We start from the raw sequence: 18,155 nt of genomic DNA on the forward strand, positions 1-18,155 counted from the left end.
TCGAACATCTTCTTAATTTATGGTGCCATGTCAAGTCGAATTCTCGAAAGCGAGCACAATTCACATTACTTATACACACTATTACTACTCATTCCAGGGCCTCTTTCTCATCTCCCTCATCCCCCCTACTACCTCCCTACAATGGAAACCCTCCCCCACCACTTATATCTTTACACTTCAGCAGTACCCCCCCTTTCACTACTCTGCATAGAGACCCATGCATGCGCTGCCTTTGACCCAGTTTCCAGGCAGACTCAGACTCCACCAAGCTCATTGCTCACTCAGCTCTATGATATAGTCTGAGTCTCTTGAGGACAGTGTGTGTGTTGAGAGAGCTGAGCTCTGAGTTCCTCTTATCAGGGCTGAATGGGAGACTGCCTGGGTGCCTGTCTGTGCGCTGGTTGCCCAGTTCAAGGACCACACTATGATATGGTCTCCATGAAGATTTGGAGCTCTTCCTTGGTGATAGGTTGACTAAAGCCATGTCACAGCATGGGGACAGGACTAGGTCCACTGCCTCGCTCCACTGGCCTTAACCCACACGATGAGTAACATATGTACCACTGATCTATTATGAACGATGGTGCCTTTGCACCTTATTTGCATGACATCATCAGACCTTTAGAGTGGTTCTGTTAACAGATACATGAGTAAGTGTTGCTTCTGGCGTAAACCTGAGGGTGTCCCACAAACGTATAGGGCCTGTTTCCTGGACAGATTAAGCAGTCCTGAACTAAAAAGCATGGGTAATAGAAATTCTCAATTTAAAGTGCTTTTTAGTACAAAAAATATAGTGTCAGCAGTCCTTACCTATAGACCAATTGGGGCCTTGCCCTTGATTCTCTCCCACCCACTGACTGTAGCCCAAACACACACGTCCTTTCCCAGAATCCCCATATAGCCTTAGAGGCACGCAAGCATTCGCTTCCACATCAAAACCACAGGGCTAGCTACCCGGAGCACTCCTTCACCTTGGTCTGTTATGTCTCAGCAGGATGACAGGGCCTGATAAGGGAACAAAAGGCATTATAGAGGGTTGATTTCTGAACAAACTATAGCCTTTGTAATGTAATCTTGTGGCATTTCTTGGTGAAATATAGCTAATTTGGTATGGTCGATGTTCTACGCCAGCTTGTGTACATTTAACTGCATAAAAAAAAAATTCATCTAAGACTAGTAGTGCCTGTAGAACACGAGGTTGTGACATGACACATGGTGGCAAAGGTGAACTGTGTGGAATTTGAATCTGGAGAATGCTGGTATGTTCTCACATACTCCACCAAGGAGTTTTCCCTCCAAGGTTATGACCAGACATAGGGAAAGGAAGATTGTACTTTTCATAGACGCTTTCCATATTATTACTCCTGAGTAGTCATGTCTCATGCTTTACTTTAACCAACTCAATAAAGCAGAGGTTTTATTTTATACACAAACGTTTATTCAGTCAAATAAAGCAACATTCTGATAAGAACAGGGGGGTGATCACTGATAAGCGAGCAAAGCATTGAGAAGGAACGGTCAAGGCCGGTAAAAAGAAACCATGACAATATTTTAAAGAGTTTCACTGAGTTGCTTTTCCATTCCATAACAAGGCTAACTTAGAGCCTGCACTTCACTGTACTGTCTGTCATTCCTTATGGAAATGATTATAAAAGGAGAACTAAAACAAAACAATACATACAAGCTCTAAGAAGTTGTTCCATTTTATACTCCATTTCCCTATCATACACAGTTTTTATTGTATTAAAAATGAATCTCAGGCCACAGCCACTGTGGCTGTGTTGGATACAACCACTACAAAGACAGAGGAGATAAATAATATAAAAAAATGGACCAAGTCCTATACACAAAGAGAGATAGGACCAAGAGAAGAGGGAGAGAAATCGTCAGAGAGAGAAGAGCAGAATCACAAGAAGTACTCCAGCTCATAGCGGAGGTAAGGGTTCTTCTCATCGTTGTAGACGTGTGGGTAATGAGCAATGAGAGCATCCTGGGAGCCGATGTAGATAGAGTTGTAGATCTTCCAGTAGACGTCTCGCACCTTCCTGGCTGGGTGGAACAGACCCTGGGGAGAGGAGACTGTGTTAGAGAGCATCACACTCAATGGCTGTACTTACAGTGCTACTATATTTTCATTACGTTTGTTATTTTTACTAAATATCCACAGCAGTTCTTTCATGGACGTCATAAAGGGTAGGTTTCGGTTGATAGAAATATAAGTTCACATTTACATCCCTTTCTGGACATTTGATATTGATTCAACACTGGGCTATTCTGGAACTAGCTTAGACATACATATTTAGTAGTCTGCTACCTGTACCAAAGCAAGGAGAACATTGATGTAGGTCAGGGGTGGGAAAACCTTGTGGCTTACAGGCCACATCTGAATTTCGAAAGTCGGAGGTCCACAGATTTTTTTAGGGACCGGCCATTTAAATCTGGGCGGCGGACGTGGCTCACGGGTCATAGTTCACCCACCCTTGTGATGTAGACAGTAGTGATAGTAGTTACCTGTAGGCAATACTGCAGCATGCGGCAGGGGCCAATGGCCACCCTGAGGCCTTCCAAGGCCCCCATCACAGCCTGGATGACGTGGGGCGACGTCTCAAACACGTTGGGCCACACATAGTTGAGCAGGTGGTTGAGAGAGTCTTCACAGCCGAAGCCATAGACGCCCAGGGACATGTGCTGCACCACGGCACTGGCTGTCTGTCTGTGGACCAAGTCTCTGTAAGGAGGAGAGAAAGTGGGGAAACAGGGTTAACATGGGTCCAATCAAAAGGTGGAAAGGGCCTTTGGAAAGTATTCAGACCCCTTCACCTTTTCAAAATGTTACATTGCAACCTTATTATAAATTGGATTAAATAAATGTTTTGTCAGCAATCTCTACACACTACCCCATAATAACGAAGCAAAATGGTTTTTTGCAAATGTATTAAAAATAAAAAACAAATACCTTTAGATAAGTATTCAGGCCCTTTGCTATGAAACTCTAACTTGAGCTCAGGTGCACCCTGTTTCCATTGATCATCCTTGAGATGTTTCTACAACTTGGAGCCATCCTGTGGTAAATTCAATTGATTGGACATGATATGGAAAGGCACACACCTGTCTATATAAGGTCCCACAGTTGACAGTGCATGTCAGAGCAAAAACCAAGCCATGAGGTCGAAGGAACAGGTACCAAAACAATTCTGCAGTATTGAAGGTCCAAGAACACATTGGCCTCCATCATTCTTAAATGGAAGAAGTTTGGAACCACCAAGACTCTTCCTAGAGCTGGCCACACGGCCAAACTGAGCCTTCGGGGGAGAAGGGCTTTAGGCAGAGGTGACCAAGAACCCGATGGTCACTCAGACAGAGCTCTAGAGTTCCTTTGTGGAGATGGGAGAACCTTCCAGAAGGACAACCATCTCTGGTGCACTCCCACTAATCAGGCCTTTACGGTAGACTGGCCAGACAGAAGCCACTCCTCAGTAAAAGGCACATGACAACCTGCTTGGAGTTCGCCAAAAGGCACCTAAAGATGAGAAACAAGATTTTCTGGCCTGATGAAACCAAGTTTGAATTCTTTGGCCTGACTGCAAAGCAGCACGTCTGGAAGAAACCTGGCACCATCCCTACAATGAAGCATGGTGGTGGCAGCATCATCTGTGGAGATGTTTTTCAGCAGCTGGGACTGGGAGAGTAGTCAGGATCGAGGGAAGGATGAATGGAGCAAAGTACAGAGATCCTTGATGAAAACCTGCTCCAGAGCACAGACTGGGGGCAAAGGTTCACCTTCCAACAGGTCAACGACCCTGAGCACACAGCCAAGACAATGCAGGAGTGACTTCAGGACAAGTCTCTAATTGTCCTCGAGTGGCCCAGCCAGAACCCAGACTTGAACCTGATCGAACGTCTCTGGAGAGACCTGAAAATAGCTGTGCAGCAACGCTCCCAATCCAACAGAACTTGAGAGGATCTGCAGAGAGGAATGAGAGAAACTCACCAAATACATGTGTGCCAAGCTTGTAGCGTCATACCCAAGAAGACTAGAGGCTGTAATCACTGCCAAAGGTGCTTCAACAAAGTACTGAGTAAAGGGTCTGAATACTTATGTAAATGTGATATTTCCGTTTTTTTATTTTTTATTATTTTTTATTAAAATGTCTAAACTTGTTTTTGCTTTGTCATTATGAGGTACTGTGTGTAGATTGAGGGGGGGGACAATTTAATCAATTTTGGAATAAGGCTGCAACATAACATGTGGAAAGTCAAGGGGTCTGAATACTTTCCAAATGCACTGCATATTCTAAGGCTGAGGGTGAAATCCTCATTGACAATGAATTACACTTTACTTTGTAACCAACGGGTGCAGGGTGAGAACAGAAGTGAAATGATGTCACATCTGCCAGTTCTCATGTTGGTGTCCATCTAGCGAAGTACTAGCCCTGATCTGACCACTGATAGGCCGAACAGGCGAGAATGATTCGCAGGCATAATACCACCAAGTCAACTGCCTGCCAACACTGTTGACATACAGGGCTGAAGCTCACCACAGCTAGTTGTTAAATGTACTGCTTGTAGATATAATGAATACTTATTAGGAGGGAAATGTTATGTTTATCTGGGTAGTGAAGGAGTTCATTGAGTTACCAGAACTGAAGCCAAAACATCACAATGCTGCAATCCTTTCACCTGTCCATCAGTGCATCCTCCAGCAGGGGCGTGACAGCGTAAATGTAGTCCTTGCCCATCTCCCCAATGTACTCAAACAGGAAGGAGAGGGACTTGAGCACGCCATTCTGCACGTTGAGCTCTGGCACGCGGTACTCATTCATGAGCGCGGGGAGCACGGTGAAGGGAGAACAGGTCTCAGCCACAATGGCGATGGCTACGGTAGTACACACTCTGTTCTGACGCTCCTGAACCTTCAGGTTGTTTAGTAGTGTGGCCAGCACATCATGGGGTCTGGAGGGGGAGAGAGGGGTCAGGAGGTCACCCACATGCTAAATCAGTGCACATTAAAAACCACAACAGCAAAAGGAATATGACCAAGCACATTCTCACATTTGGGAGGGGAAAACATTCAATTGAACACAACGTCCTTGAGCAGACATTTCATTTCCAAACCGAATCCCTAATAGATGACAAACTGTGAGGATGGTATGGTCATGAATTAGCCGGAGACTGGAGCACTCACCCGATAGCCTTGGCGATGTATCCAAAGGTGTTGACAGTGGCTCTGCGGATGGCCTTCTTGTGGGCCTTCAGGAGCTCCAGCAGCTCAAAACAGATCCGCATCCATTCCCTGGCCGACACGTACTCAGCACCCCTACACAGACAGAGCAGCGTAGGAGTTATAACACGGTTGACCAAACATCTACTAGTGTATCAATTTCTGCACATATGAGTAGGCGTCAGAGGCTCTCAATTCATCTTTCCTCCTCTCCCAGAGGGAACTGGAACCTTCTCCAATGCGGTTGAGAAGGAAGAGACAGGATGTCGAGGAAAGTCGAATTGAGAGTCAAAGATTGAAATATACAAGGCCATCACCACACACATACCTGTCAGCAATCCTGCCCACCAGGTCAATACAGTTCTCCTGCACCTTCTCATGTCTGTTCTTCAAGATTGGCGTCAGGCGCGGCAACAGGTCTTTGATTGGTGGAGTCATCTTATGCATGCCTATGAATGACAGGACAGACAACCAATCAGATGTCTGATGCATATCAACCAGTTTTACTATTACCACCACTACTACCATAACCACTCTTCTAATGTTAATGCTGTTGAACCCTCTGTACAGACCAATCCATGTTCTTCACTGAACTAACCCAATTCATTCATAGGCATTTCTCTTCCAACTTGAGTGCTTTCTCATAAATAATTGCAGCGCATGTTTCAGGAAGCGAGAGGAATGGTGTCCTAAGCTATATAACAAGGAGAATAAATTGTGTTTTGGAAGACACTATATGCCAATTGACTTTTCATTTGTAACCAACGGGTGCAGGGTGAGAACAGAAGTGAAATGATGTCACATCTGCCAGTTCTCGTGTTGGTGTCAATCTAGCGAAGTACTAGCCCTGATCTGACCACGGATAGGTCGAACAGGCGAGATTGATTCGCAGAGAGAAGACCGGTGTCGTAGTGAGAGGGTGATGTTTACGTACCGATGACGTTGACGATGGCCTTGAGAGCACCGAGGATGCTTCCCAGTACTTCAGGATACTCCTCTCCTAGGTACTCATATAACACCACTCCCAGGTGACCCATCAGCTTCTCCTGTTGAGGGGAGAAAGAGAGGTTTAGAAAGGAAGAGAAACCCTGCACATCTTTAGTGACATTCGTAGCGAAGTTTATGAGTGAGAGAGTACGAGTGTGTGTCTGTTTGAGTCAGTCTAACCTCCTGGCAGGTCTTCATGACCACGGCGGTACGAGAGATGAGGTCAGCAGCCTGCTGGCGGACCTTGGCAGACTTGTTGTTGAGACGCCACAGTACCGTACCACAGATCTGAGGCAGGTAGGGCTTCACCCTCTTCCCCAGGGCATTCACCACCGTACCAAACCCGTTCAGCATTACAGAGTCCTACACAGGGTCAGAGGTCAACTAGAGTTAGTCATAGTCTACACAGGTAGGCTAATGGACAGTGTCTGCTTTCAAAATGGCATCCTATTCCCTATATACTGCACTACATTTGACCAAAGCCCACAGGGCTCTGGTTTAAATGGAATAGTATGCCATTTCAGACACAGATGCTTGCCCATTCCAATCAATATGAATCTCCCATCAAACCTCAGACTACCAGAAGTCCACACTGCTGTTCAGACAGGGATAACTTGTTTCATCACAGGCTTTCCAAAATGTCTATCTGAACATTCCCCAACGTTATGTCCCTAAAGTTATACTCTGAGCCAGGTTGTCGGCAAACATTCTGGAACCTTGCAGATAGAAATGTGATGAATAGAGCTGACACGATTCCTTATTCTACAGGTCATAAAGGCATATTTGTTCTACATAAACCATTTCTATCTGAACGCTCCACAACACTGTTCCTCGCTGAACGTGCCCCAGGTCTCACCTCAGTGGTCTGTTCCTGGAAGGCGTACAGGATGCCATCGATCAGCTGCTCCTCCAGCTTGTGGTCGATGTCAGCAGCTCCCAGGTTCCCCATGATCTTCTCTATGGTCTCCATCACCATCTTCCTGTACTGCTCTGCCTCGTCCTTCAGGTCATCTACTATACGAGAGATGATCTCTGCTGCTCCCACCTTGTTGGCCAGCTCTACTGTGGTGTCCACCAGCTGGAGAGAGATGGGGGGGGGGGGGGAATTGGGTCAGTTCATGCCTCGGGGGAAACACAGCAGTGATTAATTAACATTGAACTAAACATTGAAATCCAGCCATAAAATCTTCTGCTTATCGTTGCTTGGTATAGTTCAACTTAATGTCGAACTTTACTTAGTAAATCTAACTCTTAAATCACCAGTCATCTTCTGCTACAAGCCTTGGCACAGACCTTCATTTCTGCTTTTCTATTTATACTTGATACACAACTGCCTACTTGACCAAACAAATTCAACATGTCGTTAGTGTATGGAGTCACGTGTGTGTGAGTTGTGCGTACCTACCTGTCTGTAGTTGCGTCTGTCCAGGGCCATCCTGTGCTGCCAGAAGTGCTTGAAGAAGGGGGGCAGGATCTCTGTCTTGATGTAGTTGGCCTCCACACCGTCAGTACCACAGCACTGTTTCACCACCTGGAAGAGAGGGGGAACAATGGGGGTTAGAAACAGGCCACACATACACCAATTCTGTTTCAAGTGTACTAGCTAGCAACTTCTTTCCATTTTGGAAATGTAACCAACAGGTGCAGGGTGAGAACAGAAGTGAAATGATGTCACATCTGCCAGATCTCATGTTGGTGTCCATCTAGCGAAGTACTAGCCCTGATCTGACCACTGATAGGTCGAACAGGCGAGAATGATTCGCTCACAAACACACACAAAGTTAAGCTCCCTCACCTTGAGCACGATCTTCTTCATCTCCTCGTCAGGGGACTGGAACTCTCTGATGAGGATCAGCATGACCTCTCTGGTGTAGTAGTTAGCATACTCAGCATCCATTAGAGGGATCAGGTAGCCAATGGCCTTCAGGAACGCAGCCAAACCCTGGAACCCAGAGGTTTAACTCAGTTACCAGGTCGACACAGCCAAGATACTCTGATAAAGTTGAATGTGATTTCAGGTAAACTTGTATTAACTACTTGTTTTAAGAATGTAACCAACAAGTGCAGGGTGAGAACAGAAGTGAAATGATGTCACATCTGCCAGTTCTCATGTTGGTGTCAATCTGGCGAAGTACTAGCCCTGATCTGACCACTGATAGGTCCAACAGGCGAGAATGATTCGCAGACATGTAACCAAAGGCAATGAGTCCTCAACAGTTTGGTCCTCTAGTGTTTTGTCCTCACCTTTCCTCTGTGCTGTCTGATACCCTTCCACAGGGGTTTGAGTACGGAGTCAAAGGACTCGATACCGTAGGGAGTGGCAGCCTCCGCCAGGGCAGCAATGGCCAAGGCACTGATGGTCCGCACCTTCTGCTGCTCATCCACCAGACCTGAGGGGGGGCGCAGACAGTAAAGGTCAGTGAGAGATATATTTTATCCTTCCTGGTAGTGTGTTTCGTGACCATGTGTGAAATGCACTTAAAAAGCAAATGAGCTTGAAAAAGCACACATTGTTTTGAAATACAAAAGCTAAACTACAAATCACATTTACTAGACAGTAACGCCCAAAAATAACAAAATGACTATTACTAGATAGTAGAACTAAACTACCCCTTCCAGTCACATACTATCTGTGTCGCTCCCTCAGCTCACCATGCTCGATGATCTCCACCAAACTCCTCAGATGGGGCAGGATGGCACAACCCATGAGGATGGCGATCTGCTGGACAATCTTGATGCCCGTGTGGCGGGCCTGCCATGACTTCTTGCTCTTACACACAGCCTTGAGGAAGGGCAGAAGGGATGGGATACCCAGAGCGGACGCTACGACAGCGAAAGCTCTGGCTGTTGTATTTCTGACATACTCATCCATGTTGTCAATATCAGGCCTCATGGTGGAGATCATAGTGGCCAGGCCGGCAGCCTAGAAAGGGAGGGAAGGAGAGAGACATGGAAAGAGATCAACAGATTAATTGGTGTTCATGACACTGCTTGCATAGACAGCATAAGTGTCTTTTTCTAATGTGATTTCAGGAGAGAAAAAAATATTCTCTTCTCGCTGTAGGAATGTAACCAACGGGTGCAGGGTGAGAACAGAAATGGATGTCAAATCGACTAGTTCTCGTGCTGGTTTTTCAGCTAGCGAAGTACTAGCCCTGATCTGACCACGGACAGGTCCAACAGGCATATTACCTAACTGTGGTGGGTGTGGGAGTACATTATAGGTCTGGGAGTGGGGCTCACCTTGGCCAAGTTAGAGATGATCTCTCTGCCCTCCACTCTGGCGTAGTAATCTTCATCGATCAGCAGGGGCTCAATCACCACCAGGATCTGGGGAACACAGAGTCAATTAGTGAACCACACACAGTGCCAATCTCAGCACAGGAGACATAGTGTAACAGAGTCAGAGTACTGCCACTCTCACACACACACTGACCCACCTTGTGTACGTATGGGCGGACGAGATCGTCCAGCTTGTAGAGGATGCGGTCGATGACCTTGACCAGTAGGTGGCGCTCCTGGTCCTCCAGAGTAGGAGACATAAGCAGGGGCAGGATCTGGTTGAACAGGGGCCCTGCTCCAAACTCCCTCGCCTTGTCTGTGATCTGACGCAGGGCAGCCTGAGGAGAGACGCAATGGGGTTAGACTGGACAGTTGACTTTTCAGTGGTGAGAGTTACACACCAAAAGGAAGATGGAGTAAAGACCATAGAGATACAATATGACACTAGAGTAGCCTATGTCATAAACCTTCATAGCTCGTAGAATGTGCGGATAATGGCAGCCATCTTGGTCAGGGAAAGTTCAATTTTTTTATTCTGTGGTTAACTATGAGGACAGTTGGCAGCTGGTCTCACCTTTCTCATGGGAGGTGTTCCGTTCTTGATCTTCAGCAGCAGTTTCATGATCTTACGCTCCTTCTGTTCCTCGGGGCTCAGAGTGGACTCATCTACCTCAACCAGCAGTTTATCAAAGTACTGGATGTCGTCTGGTTTGAGGAAGGGCAGGTTCCCACTGGGCTGGTCGTTGATCTGCTTCATGGAGCGGTCCTCCTGCTGCATGTGGAAGCCCGTCATGCCCCCCATGGGGGTGGGTGTGGCAGACAGCTTGCGGGCCGGGGTACGGATGGGCACATAGCCTGCTGGTGGGGGAAGGACCTGTGGAGGGAGGTGGAAGATGAAACATCAGTACTGTTCACTTACTATACAGTTAACTTATTTTACAGTACGGTTTGCTCTTTTTGTGTGTACAGGATTGAGGTCTTCTCAGACAAACGCCTTGATGTCTTCAGTAAGAGACACGCCGTTGTGGGGAACTGAACCCAGAGAGACAGAACGTGACACTGACCAGAGACAAACTGTCCTGTTCCAACTCATTATCATATCATCACTGAAGACTATTCACTCATTTAATATAGATAGATATGTGATTTCTCCATTGTGCTGGTGAGTGCAAGAGTCTACTCTACCTTGTATCCCTCTGGGAACATGGCGTCCAGCTCATCGTCTGTGAGAGGTCGGTTTCTCTCATCGATCTCCCTCTCCCAACGCCACGCCTGCAGCTGCTCTGGTGTCATGCTCATCAGGTGACCTGACAGGATAGGAAACACAATGTAAAACACGCCTCAACCTAGTATCACGTCTTAGTGGGACATTCTACTACTTCTATTACTAGTAATTTATATTACTAATAAATGAACAACAAGTACCTAATAGCAAACATGATTTGCCAACGATTATCAGTTTTAAATGATATTCTACCTCTAAATTGAAAATGGGTTGAAATGCAGGTTAGGTGATTGACAGTACCTGGAGAGGGAGTGGCCATATTCATGGCAGGGGTTCCAATGGGGGTCTTCCCAGGGGTCATCAGTGGAGTGGAAGAGCCCATCTGGCTGGCAGGGGTCTCGTCCCAACGGGACTTCCTCTTACTGGCCCCGGGGGTGGGGGTCTCTCCCACAGACTCGTCTCCTCTGTCTGTACGGGGAGTCTCGGCCCAACCACTACCATGACCAGGGGTCTCCCTCTCAGTCTTGGGGGTCTCATCCCAACGGTTTTTGCGCACGCTGCCTGTGGCTCCCCCATGTCCGGGGGTGGTGTGTCCCGGTGTGTCCCCTCTGCCTGGGGTGGCTGCTCCGGCCGGGGTGTGGCTGGGGGTTGGGTCCCACATCCGGGAGCTGGGAGTGGCCCCTGGGGTCTCGCTGCCCTTATTCCTGCCAGGGGTCTCGTCCCAGCGGCTGTTGGATGGGGTGTGGCCAGGGGTGTGTCCTGGGGTCTGCTGTGGAGAGTGCGCGAGAGAGAAAGAGTCAGGGGATAAAGGGATCAATGAATTCTTACAGACCAGAAATGAAGCCAGGTTGATGTCCTTAGTTCCACTAGGAGCATAAAAAATTATATTCAAGGCAAGACAGAAATAAACTGCCCCAAAAACCAACACTAGGTCCTATATAATTTGCTGATCAAACACTAGCTCGCACCAAGTCACAGTAAGGATACAAACTTGATTGATCTGATCAGCTAAGATAATATGTTTTACCTCAGCAGCCTGGTCAGCCTGGTCCCAGCTAGACATCTTCTTGGGTGTGCCGGTGTTGCTGGGGGTTCCTGATTGGTCCTGTTTCTCGGCCGTCTGGTCCCAGCGGCGTTTGCGCTTGGCGGCGGCAGCGGCAGCCTGGGAGGCAGCAGAGCCGTTGACAGCCTTCAGGTCTCCCGTCTTCGCCTTTTCTGCCATCTGCTGACGGATCTCTTTCTGCATAAAGGGAGAAGAGAAAGTGAGAACACGGACCAGAGACTAACCACAACAGGGAAAAGTTTCCCGTGAGGTTTGTAGGACAGAAGTCTATTGAAAGCAACAAAACCCCACACTGAACAGACCCACATAATGAAATATTCTCATAAATTATAACCCTCTATGGATACACCACTAATAGACACATGACCTGAAGACAAAGTTATGCCCTTGAGCTAAACCACAAAGGAGGTATATCTGGTCTGTCTTACCTCCTCTTTGGTCAGGTGCTGCTCCTTCATGACATCCATGTACGACCTGGACTGCAGCTTTGGGTCCGGCGTTTTGCCCCCTGCGCGAGAGAGCACCAACAAGACACAGGGCAGCCGATTAGAACACGCCCCAGGACCCGGATTCATAACATACACAGCAAGTAAAACACAGCCAGCTCAGCTAGGCCCTCACTTCTTTAGAAACTTTTACTGCATTAGTTCCTTAAGCTGAATCACAACAAGACAACCCTAGATACACAACATACAGGCAGTCCTCTCTTGTCTTGCGTTACATACAAACATAGCTGAATAAAAAAACAACAGGCAGATACATTGAGAAAGAGCTGAGGTGGGTTTTTTCTTTCTTTTAAGGAGATAACAGGCGAGGATAAAGCCATCACTGATGCAGGGGTCCTGGGCTGTGCTCTCCAGAATACGTACACTTTCAGTGCCAAGGGTCCTTCTGCAGTCAGACTTCAACCGGCAGAAAAGAAGCCTAGAAAATGTCTCTTTACCATTAGTAACACTTTGGAAAAGGGTTGGAACTCACACACATAAGCATACCACCTGTGATTTCTTTTTACGGCACTCAAAAGAAAATTCCTCCTGGGGCTCAAACCTTAAATAAATGAAAATATGTAAAATACCCTCTAGATTTTGAAGTATTGATTAATAAAATTAAAATCTAAATTGTTCCCAAATCTAGGAATCTTCTTGTGAGATAAATGTGTAGCTACTTTATGTAACCCAGGGTAGGGAGAGCATCTATATGTAGTGACACGTTTACATCAGGGGCCGTGAAGGCTACGATCAGTTCCAGGGGGAAGGGGGGACAGGCTGCCTGCTACTAAGCAACTGGTAGTTTGACATCAGTCGATTGCTATTTCAACTTCGGAAACGTAGATCTTGGCTTCCTTTTTAGAAAAATATATATTCTTTAAATTCATTATGAATTACAAAATCAATCTAAAGCAAAAGACTACCATGAAATTGCTATGGTTTAAATGTAATGATATAAAGTCTAGGGTAGAAGACAAAATTAAAAAGGTTCTTATGGTAGAGGTTTATTGAGTAAGAGCTGCCCCCCCACCCAGACAGACAACCAGCGGACCCTGACAAAACTGACAAGCGCACGCTTCTGTCTGTTCACCATAACCTACACAGGATGAGTTGCTGCACCCTTAAGAGAGTGCAGTACAGGACTGGCAAAGCAGTACTGCTGTAGGAGAGAAATTAAGGACAGTTAGTATGGGCCTGTGGAATTGCGGCACACAGATTTCTTGATATGTTTCTATTTTACAAAGATGTAAAATAGAAATATATTTACACAACATCTTTGTATATGACAGAGCTGTCTACATGCAGGCTTGATACAGGCCTACCCAGACTACACAGAGGCACTGAGGCCACTTCATCTCAGAAAAGAGACATGGGTGCTTCAGTCTCTACAAACAAATTGTTGCATTGTGTAGATAAATACCTTAATCCTATTCTAGAAGGTGTGTGCTTAGTTAATCAAATGCTCAATGGCTAGTCAAGCCGTATTTTGAGAGAGAGGCCCTCCTTGTTAACTGATGGACTATTCAGTTCATTTAGGCTTTTAGGAATGTGAATATAGCTAGTTAACGGCTCCTTGCCCCTGTGAGGGGTAAGGGGCAAGACAAGCCCATTGCCAAAGATTAAACCGCAATTGTAATTCACTCTTAAATCACACACTTGGAGTCCAAGTTACGACGCCTGAACCGCCTTGGACCAAAAGCCAATTAAATGTGTGTTGAAATCTGAGACCATAACTCAGTAATGTTGATGACACACATAATTTGTGACGTCCTGTCCTTTTCTAATGGAAGTTCCCCAACCCCTAGAAGTCTGACAAGCCAACAGTGGTGGTAACTGACCATAAGCCTGCACAATGATACTGTAGTGGAGTGAAGGAAGGGCCACTTGGAAGAAAAGGGGTGGTCTGATTGCATTGCTCATTTTATGTGTTCTTGTTCTACACAGAAATACTTCAGATCTGTACCCAGGTGGTCTGCCATCTAGGGGCTTTCAGTGACTTGAAACCAAGCTTCATACAGCCAGCACGTTTCTGGGGTGGTGTGTGTGTGGGGTCATTGTGTTCCCGCCTACTGGGCACAGTAGGGTGCGGCATATTGCACGAGCAGGCGAATTACCCCAAAGTTGACCATCAACCCCATATTAAAGTGTATTTTCTTTGCTACTCACATTACTTAATACCTTTAAGAGTAAGACAGTTCTTTCCACCATCAATACATGAGATAGCCACATGGGTATGTTAACCCTTCGAGACACACACAAGCTACCTGCCACCCATGTAGTGTTAGGTACGAAAGTCTAACCAAGACAACGGCAAACCACCTCTCCCTAAAACAAAATGGAACCCCTCACTGGCAGACATTTATTTTATACTACTTGAATCCTGTTTACAATTATTGTCATTTTCCAAGAAGAAAAAAAACCTTGTATCTGCATCGCAGACCGTTTGCCTCAAAGCAAAGAGATTTTATTGAGAGAAAATGATGAGTGATAAAAGGTGCAGTGACAAGAGAACCAACCGCCCTCGGGCCAGGAAAGATTACCACGGGAAGGTCTTAGTCTGGGGAGCAAGCCGTTGCACAGTGCTCGAAGGGCTAAGCAACAAGAGGTAGGTTGAAACTCTTGAAAGGCAGCCATGGGATAAGGGAGAGAGGGTATAACATGAACAGGGGAGGACACAATGGAGGGAGGATAGAGGGGTGAAATTTACCGTCTGCAAAGGGGTCGAGTCGCTCCGGAGAGATGATCATCTGTCGTCGTCTGGCCTTGTACTCGTCCTCACGCTCTGCAATCTTGGCGGGCCTGTGCTCGGCGAACGGGTCGTACTGAGAGGAGAGAGAACACAGCATTTTACTATACATGTCATCATGGTAAACATACATTTAATGTGAGAACTAGCCATAATAAAATGTCTATGACAAGTTAGTAGCAGGAAAATTAAGCAAATCCAAAACTTTTGCAATAAGGTTCAGTAATAGGTTCTCTGTCAGGTTTGAACTCAAAAGTAGAATTCTACACTTATTGCAAAAGCTGGAAAGGGAGATGGTGTTACTGGGGCTAACCTGTTCATCTGACTGTGGTATCGCATTGAGTATAGCCACCGGAGCATGATACCCCGGTTTCTTCTGTCCAAGTAGACTTGTTGAAGAGTCCTCCTCGTCATCCTGAAAATAAGAGAGAGAAGAGTCTGGTCAAGCCTAGCCACTTAAGGCAGACTCTCCCAGCTCGCAAACAAGACATAATGGAGTAGTCAACACCATTAAAAATATGACGCCTCACCCCTAGGAAGAGAAGGAGGATGTCAGTGTTGCAGACAACATAAAACACTTTTATTTGACCATTTTCAAAGTAAAAAAGAAAACAAACAAGAATACATACATCAAAACACGGGATGACATGCAACACTTACATCCTCCTGTTCATTGGCAGCAATGGAGGTGACATATCCAGCGAAGCGGCTGTCACTGCCACCATAGATCTCCTGGTCATAATATCCAGTCGAGTCCAGGCCCACACCCTGATCTGCTCCCTCCTCCACCAGGGCAGCCTTCATACCCTGGATCTCCAGGATCTGGGCCTCAATGTCTGGGGACAGGGGGGAAGAATAACACAACAGCCATTGACTTTCAGGGAGTTGGAAAAATATGTACAAACGCATCACCTAAGATAAAGCATATTTCCAAATGAGAATTAACAAAAACTCAAACAGCATCAGCAGTAGTGATAAGCGACATATTTCATTTTTTTTAAATCTACTGTTGTATTGTAATCAATTAGTATGCTTGTATAGCACGCATTTGCTCTCATCTGTGCTCAAATCGATCGCTGTGTTGACAAAGTAAGCAGCATTTCCCAAATTCGGTTCTGGGGACCCCAAGGGGGGCACGTTTTTGCCCTAGGACTACACAGCCGATTCAAATAATCAAATCTTGGTGATTATTTGATTTTGTGAATCAGATGTGTAGCGCTAGGGATAAAACCTTAACCTGCAACCCTTGCTTGGTTTCCCCAGGACCGAGTTTGGAAAACGCTGACCTAGGGCCTGGTAAATTAGTTTCAATTTGAGCGCAATCAGACCGTACTGGTTGGACAAAGATTAGATTATCCAAATAACGTTGGCTATCATAGCTACTTAGCTACAAAATGTATTCATGATACGTGTAATCTGGAACACGTCAAACGATATGATACTAGGATCAGTGCGGTGTCCGTCCGACATCATGCCATACTTCCAACGCCATTTTAGTTTCTACAACAACACTGACGCTGTTAAATAAATCTAGCCATATCTATACCATAGCAAGTTTCTTATAGCAACAACTACACAAATAGTATAATTGAAAGCATACTGATCAAGGAAATCATGGTTGTAGAAATGTTGTATTGTCTAGCTAGCCTAGCAGTTGGGGGGGGGGCATTAGCTATCTGTCCTCGTTGCGTTTAACGTTAGGTTGTCACGAATGAAAATATTGCTAAAACATGTAGCTAGCTTCTAAACAATGGATGCATATTGATCCTCTTTTTAATAGGAACCCGATGTACGTCAAGTTAAATTATAATACCAATTTACAACATTTTCTAAATAAATAGTCTTACCTTCGTGTGTTTTGGCGACTTTCGCCATTTTGGTGGTTCGGTAAGACTGAAACCGGAAGTCTGAACTAATTCATATCCGTTCAGCAAAAAATAGATAAATCCTGGACAGTTTAGTCACAGATAGAACAATGAGAGTTGTAAAAATCTTTAGCTCAGTGGTCCTGGACGAGAAAGGTCTTGAGTGCTTAATAACGGTCAGGAAACCAGGATTTACCCAGTATTAAACTGGAAATGAATATGCTCTGAATATTACTCTGATCTCGAGTTCAACAGTGGGGTGTAAAGTAAACATGTTTTAAAGTACTACTTAAGTCGTTTTTGGGGGGTTATCTGCACTTTACTCATTATATTTTGACATATTTTACTTATATTCCTTAAGAAAATAATGTACTTTTTACTTCATATGTTTTCCGACACCCAAAAGTACTTTTTATGCTTAGTAGAACAGGAAAATGGTCAAATTCACTCACTTTTCAAGAGAACATCCATGGTCACCCCATCATTTAGGTCCACTCATATAATTTTTTATAAACTATTGATCTTCTGTGGCTAAATGATGATCTCCCGTGTATTTTGAACATTGAGAGCAGAGCGGATGTTTAGCAGAGTGGCAGGCTGACTACCTACGACACTCATTGAGAGTGGACTCCTAAGTCCTCCTGTGGTTGGTGGTCGCTGTAAAAAAAATACAAAATATACACTACATACATAATATATACAGTATACACTGAGTGTACAAAACATTAAGAACACCTTCCTAATATTGAGTTACACCCCCCTTTTGCCCTCAACACAGCCTCAATTTATTGGGGCATAGACTCTAGGTGTTGAAAGCATTCCACAGGGATGCTGGCCCATGTTGACTCCAATGCTTCCCACAGTTGTGTCAAGTTGGCTAGATGTCCTTTGGGTGGTGGACCATTCTTGATACACACAGGAAAATGTTGACTGTGGAAAACCCTGCAGCGTTGCAGTTCTTGACACAAACTGGTGCACCTTTTTTATTTATTTTTATTTTATTTCACCTTTATTTAACCAGGTAGGCTAGTTGAGAACAAGTTCTCATTTACAACTGCGACCTGGCCAAGATAAAGCATAGCAGTGTGAACAGACAACACAGAGTTACACATGGAGTAAACAATTAACAAGTCTATAACACAGTAGACAAAAAAAAGGGGAGTCTATATACAATGTGTGCAAACGGCATGAGGAGGTAGGCGAATAATTACAATATTGCAGATTAACACTGGACCTGGCACCTCTACCATACCCCGCCCAAAGGTACTTAAATCTTTT

The 18,155-nt window shown here is 45.4% G+C and overlaps 1 protein-coding gene, 1 non-coding gene and 1 pseudogene across 5 annotated transcripts; all 3 read right to left on the reverse strand.

The window, feature by feature from the left end:
* Positions 1–1,415: 1,415 nt before the first annotated feature.
* On the reverse strand, positions 1,416–16,938 carry LOC135519342 (splicing factor 3B subunit 1). 4 transcript variants are annotated; one of them, XM_064944520.1, is made up of 23 exons: positions 16,860–16,938; positions 15,673–15,848; positions 15,326–15,427; positions 14,974–15,088; positions 12,207–12,286; positions 11,743–11,955; positions 11,016–11,481; positions 10,676–10,797; positions 10,065–10,364; positions 9,649–9,828; positions 9,452–9,538; positions 8,861–9,131; positions 8,453–8,598; positions 8,004–8,150; positions 7,614–7,739; positions 7,065–7,286; positions 6,389–6,571; positions 6,156–6,267; positions 5,550–5,670; positions 5,186–5,317; positions 4,681–4,953; positions 2,512–2,728; positions 1,416–2,065 (listed from the first exon to the last, which is right to left on the reverse strand). In XM_064944520.1, the coding sequence occupies exons 1-23, from the start codon at positions 16,885–16,887 to the stop codon at positions 1,907–1,909; spliced, it is 3,978 nt and encodes a 1,325-aa protein (XP_064800592.1). In that variant the 5' UTR covers positions 16,888–16,938; the 3' UTR covers positions 1,416–1,906. The 4 variants fall into 4 exon arrangements, with proteins under 4 accessions (XP_064800592.1, XP_064800590.1, XP_064800591.1 ...); XM_064944518.1 differs by having other exon boundaries at positions 11,016–11,484; positions 16,860–16,925; XM_064944519.1 differs by lacking the exons at positions 14,974–15,088; positions 15,326–15,427; positions 15,673–15,848; positions 16,860–16,938 and adding an exon at positions 12,648–14,851 and having other exon boundaries at positions 11,016–11,484.
* Positions 6,773–6,842, reverse strand: LOC135521435 (small nucleolar RNA R38). Its single transcript, XR_010452570.1, has one exon. It is a non-coding gene; the product is annotated as a small nucleolar RNA R38 (small nucleolar RNA).
* Positions 10,468–10,602, reverse strand: LOC135521434 (small nucleolar RNA SNORD15; annotated as a pseudogene).
* Positions 16,939–18,155: the final 1,217 nt, after the last annotated feature.

This window comes from Oncorhynchus masou, chromosome 29 (assembly GCF_036934945.1).
Source record: "Oncorhynchus masou masou isolate Uvic2021 chromosome 29, UVic_Omas_1.1, whole genome shotgun sequence".
Lineage (NCBI taxonomy): Eukaryota > Metazoa > Chordata > Actinopteri > Salmoniformes > Salmonidae > Oncorhynchus > Oncorhynchus masou.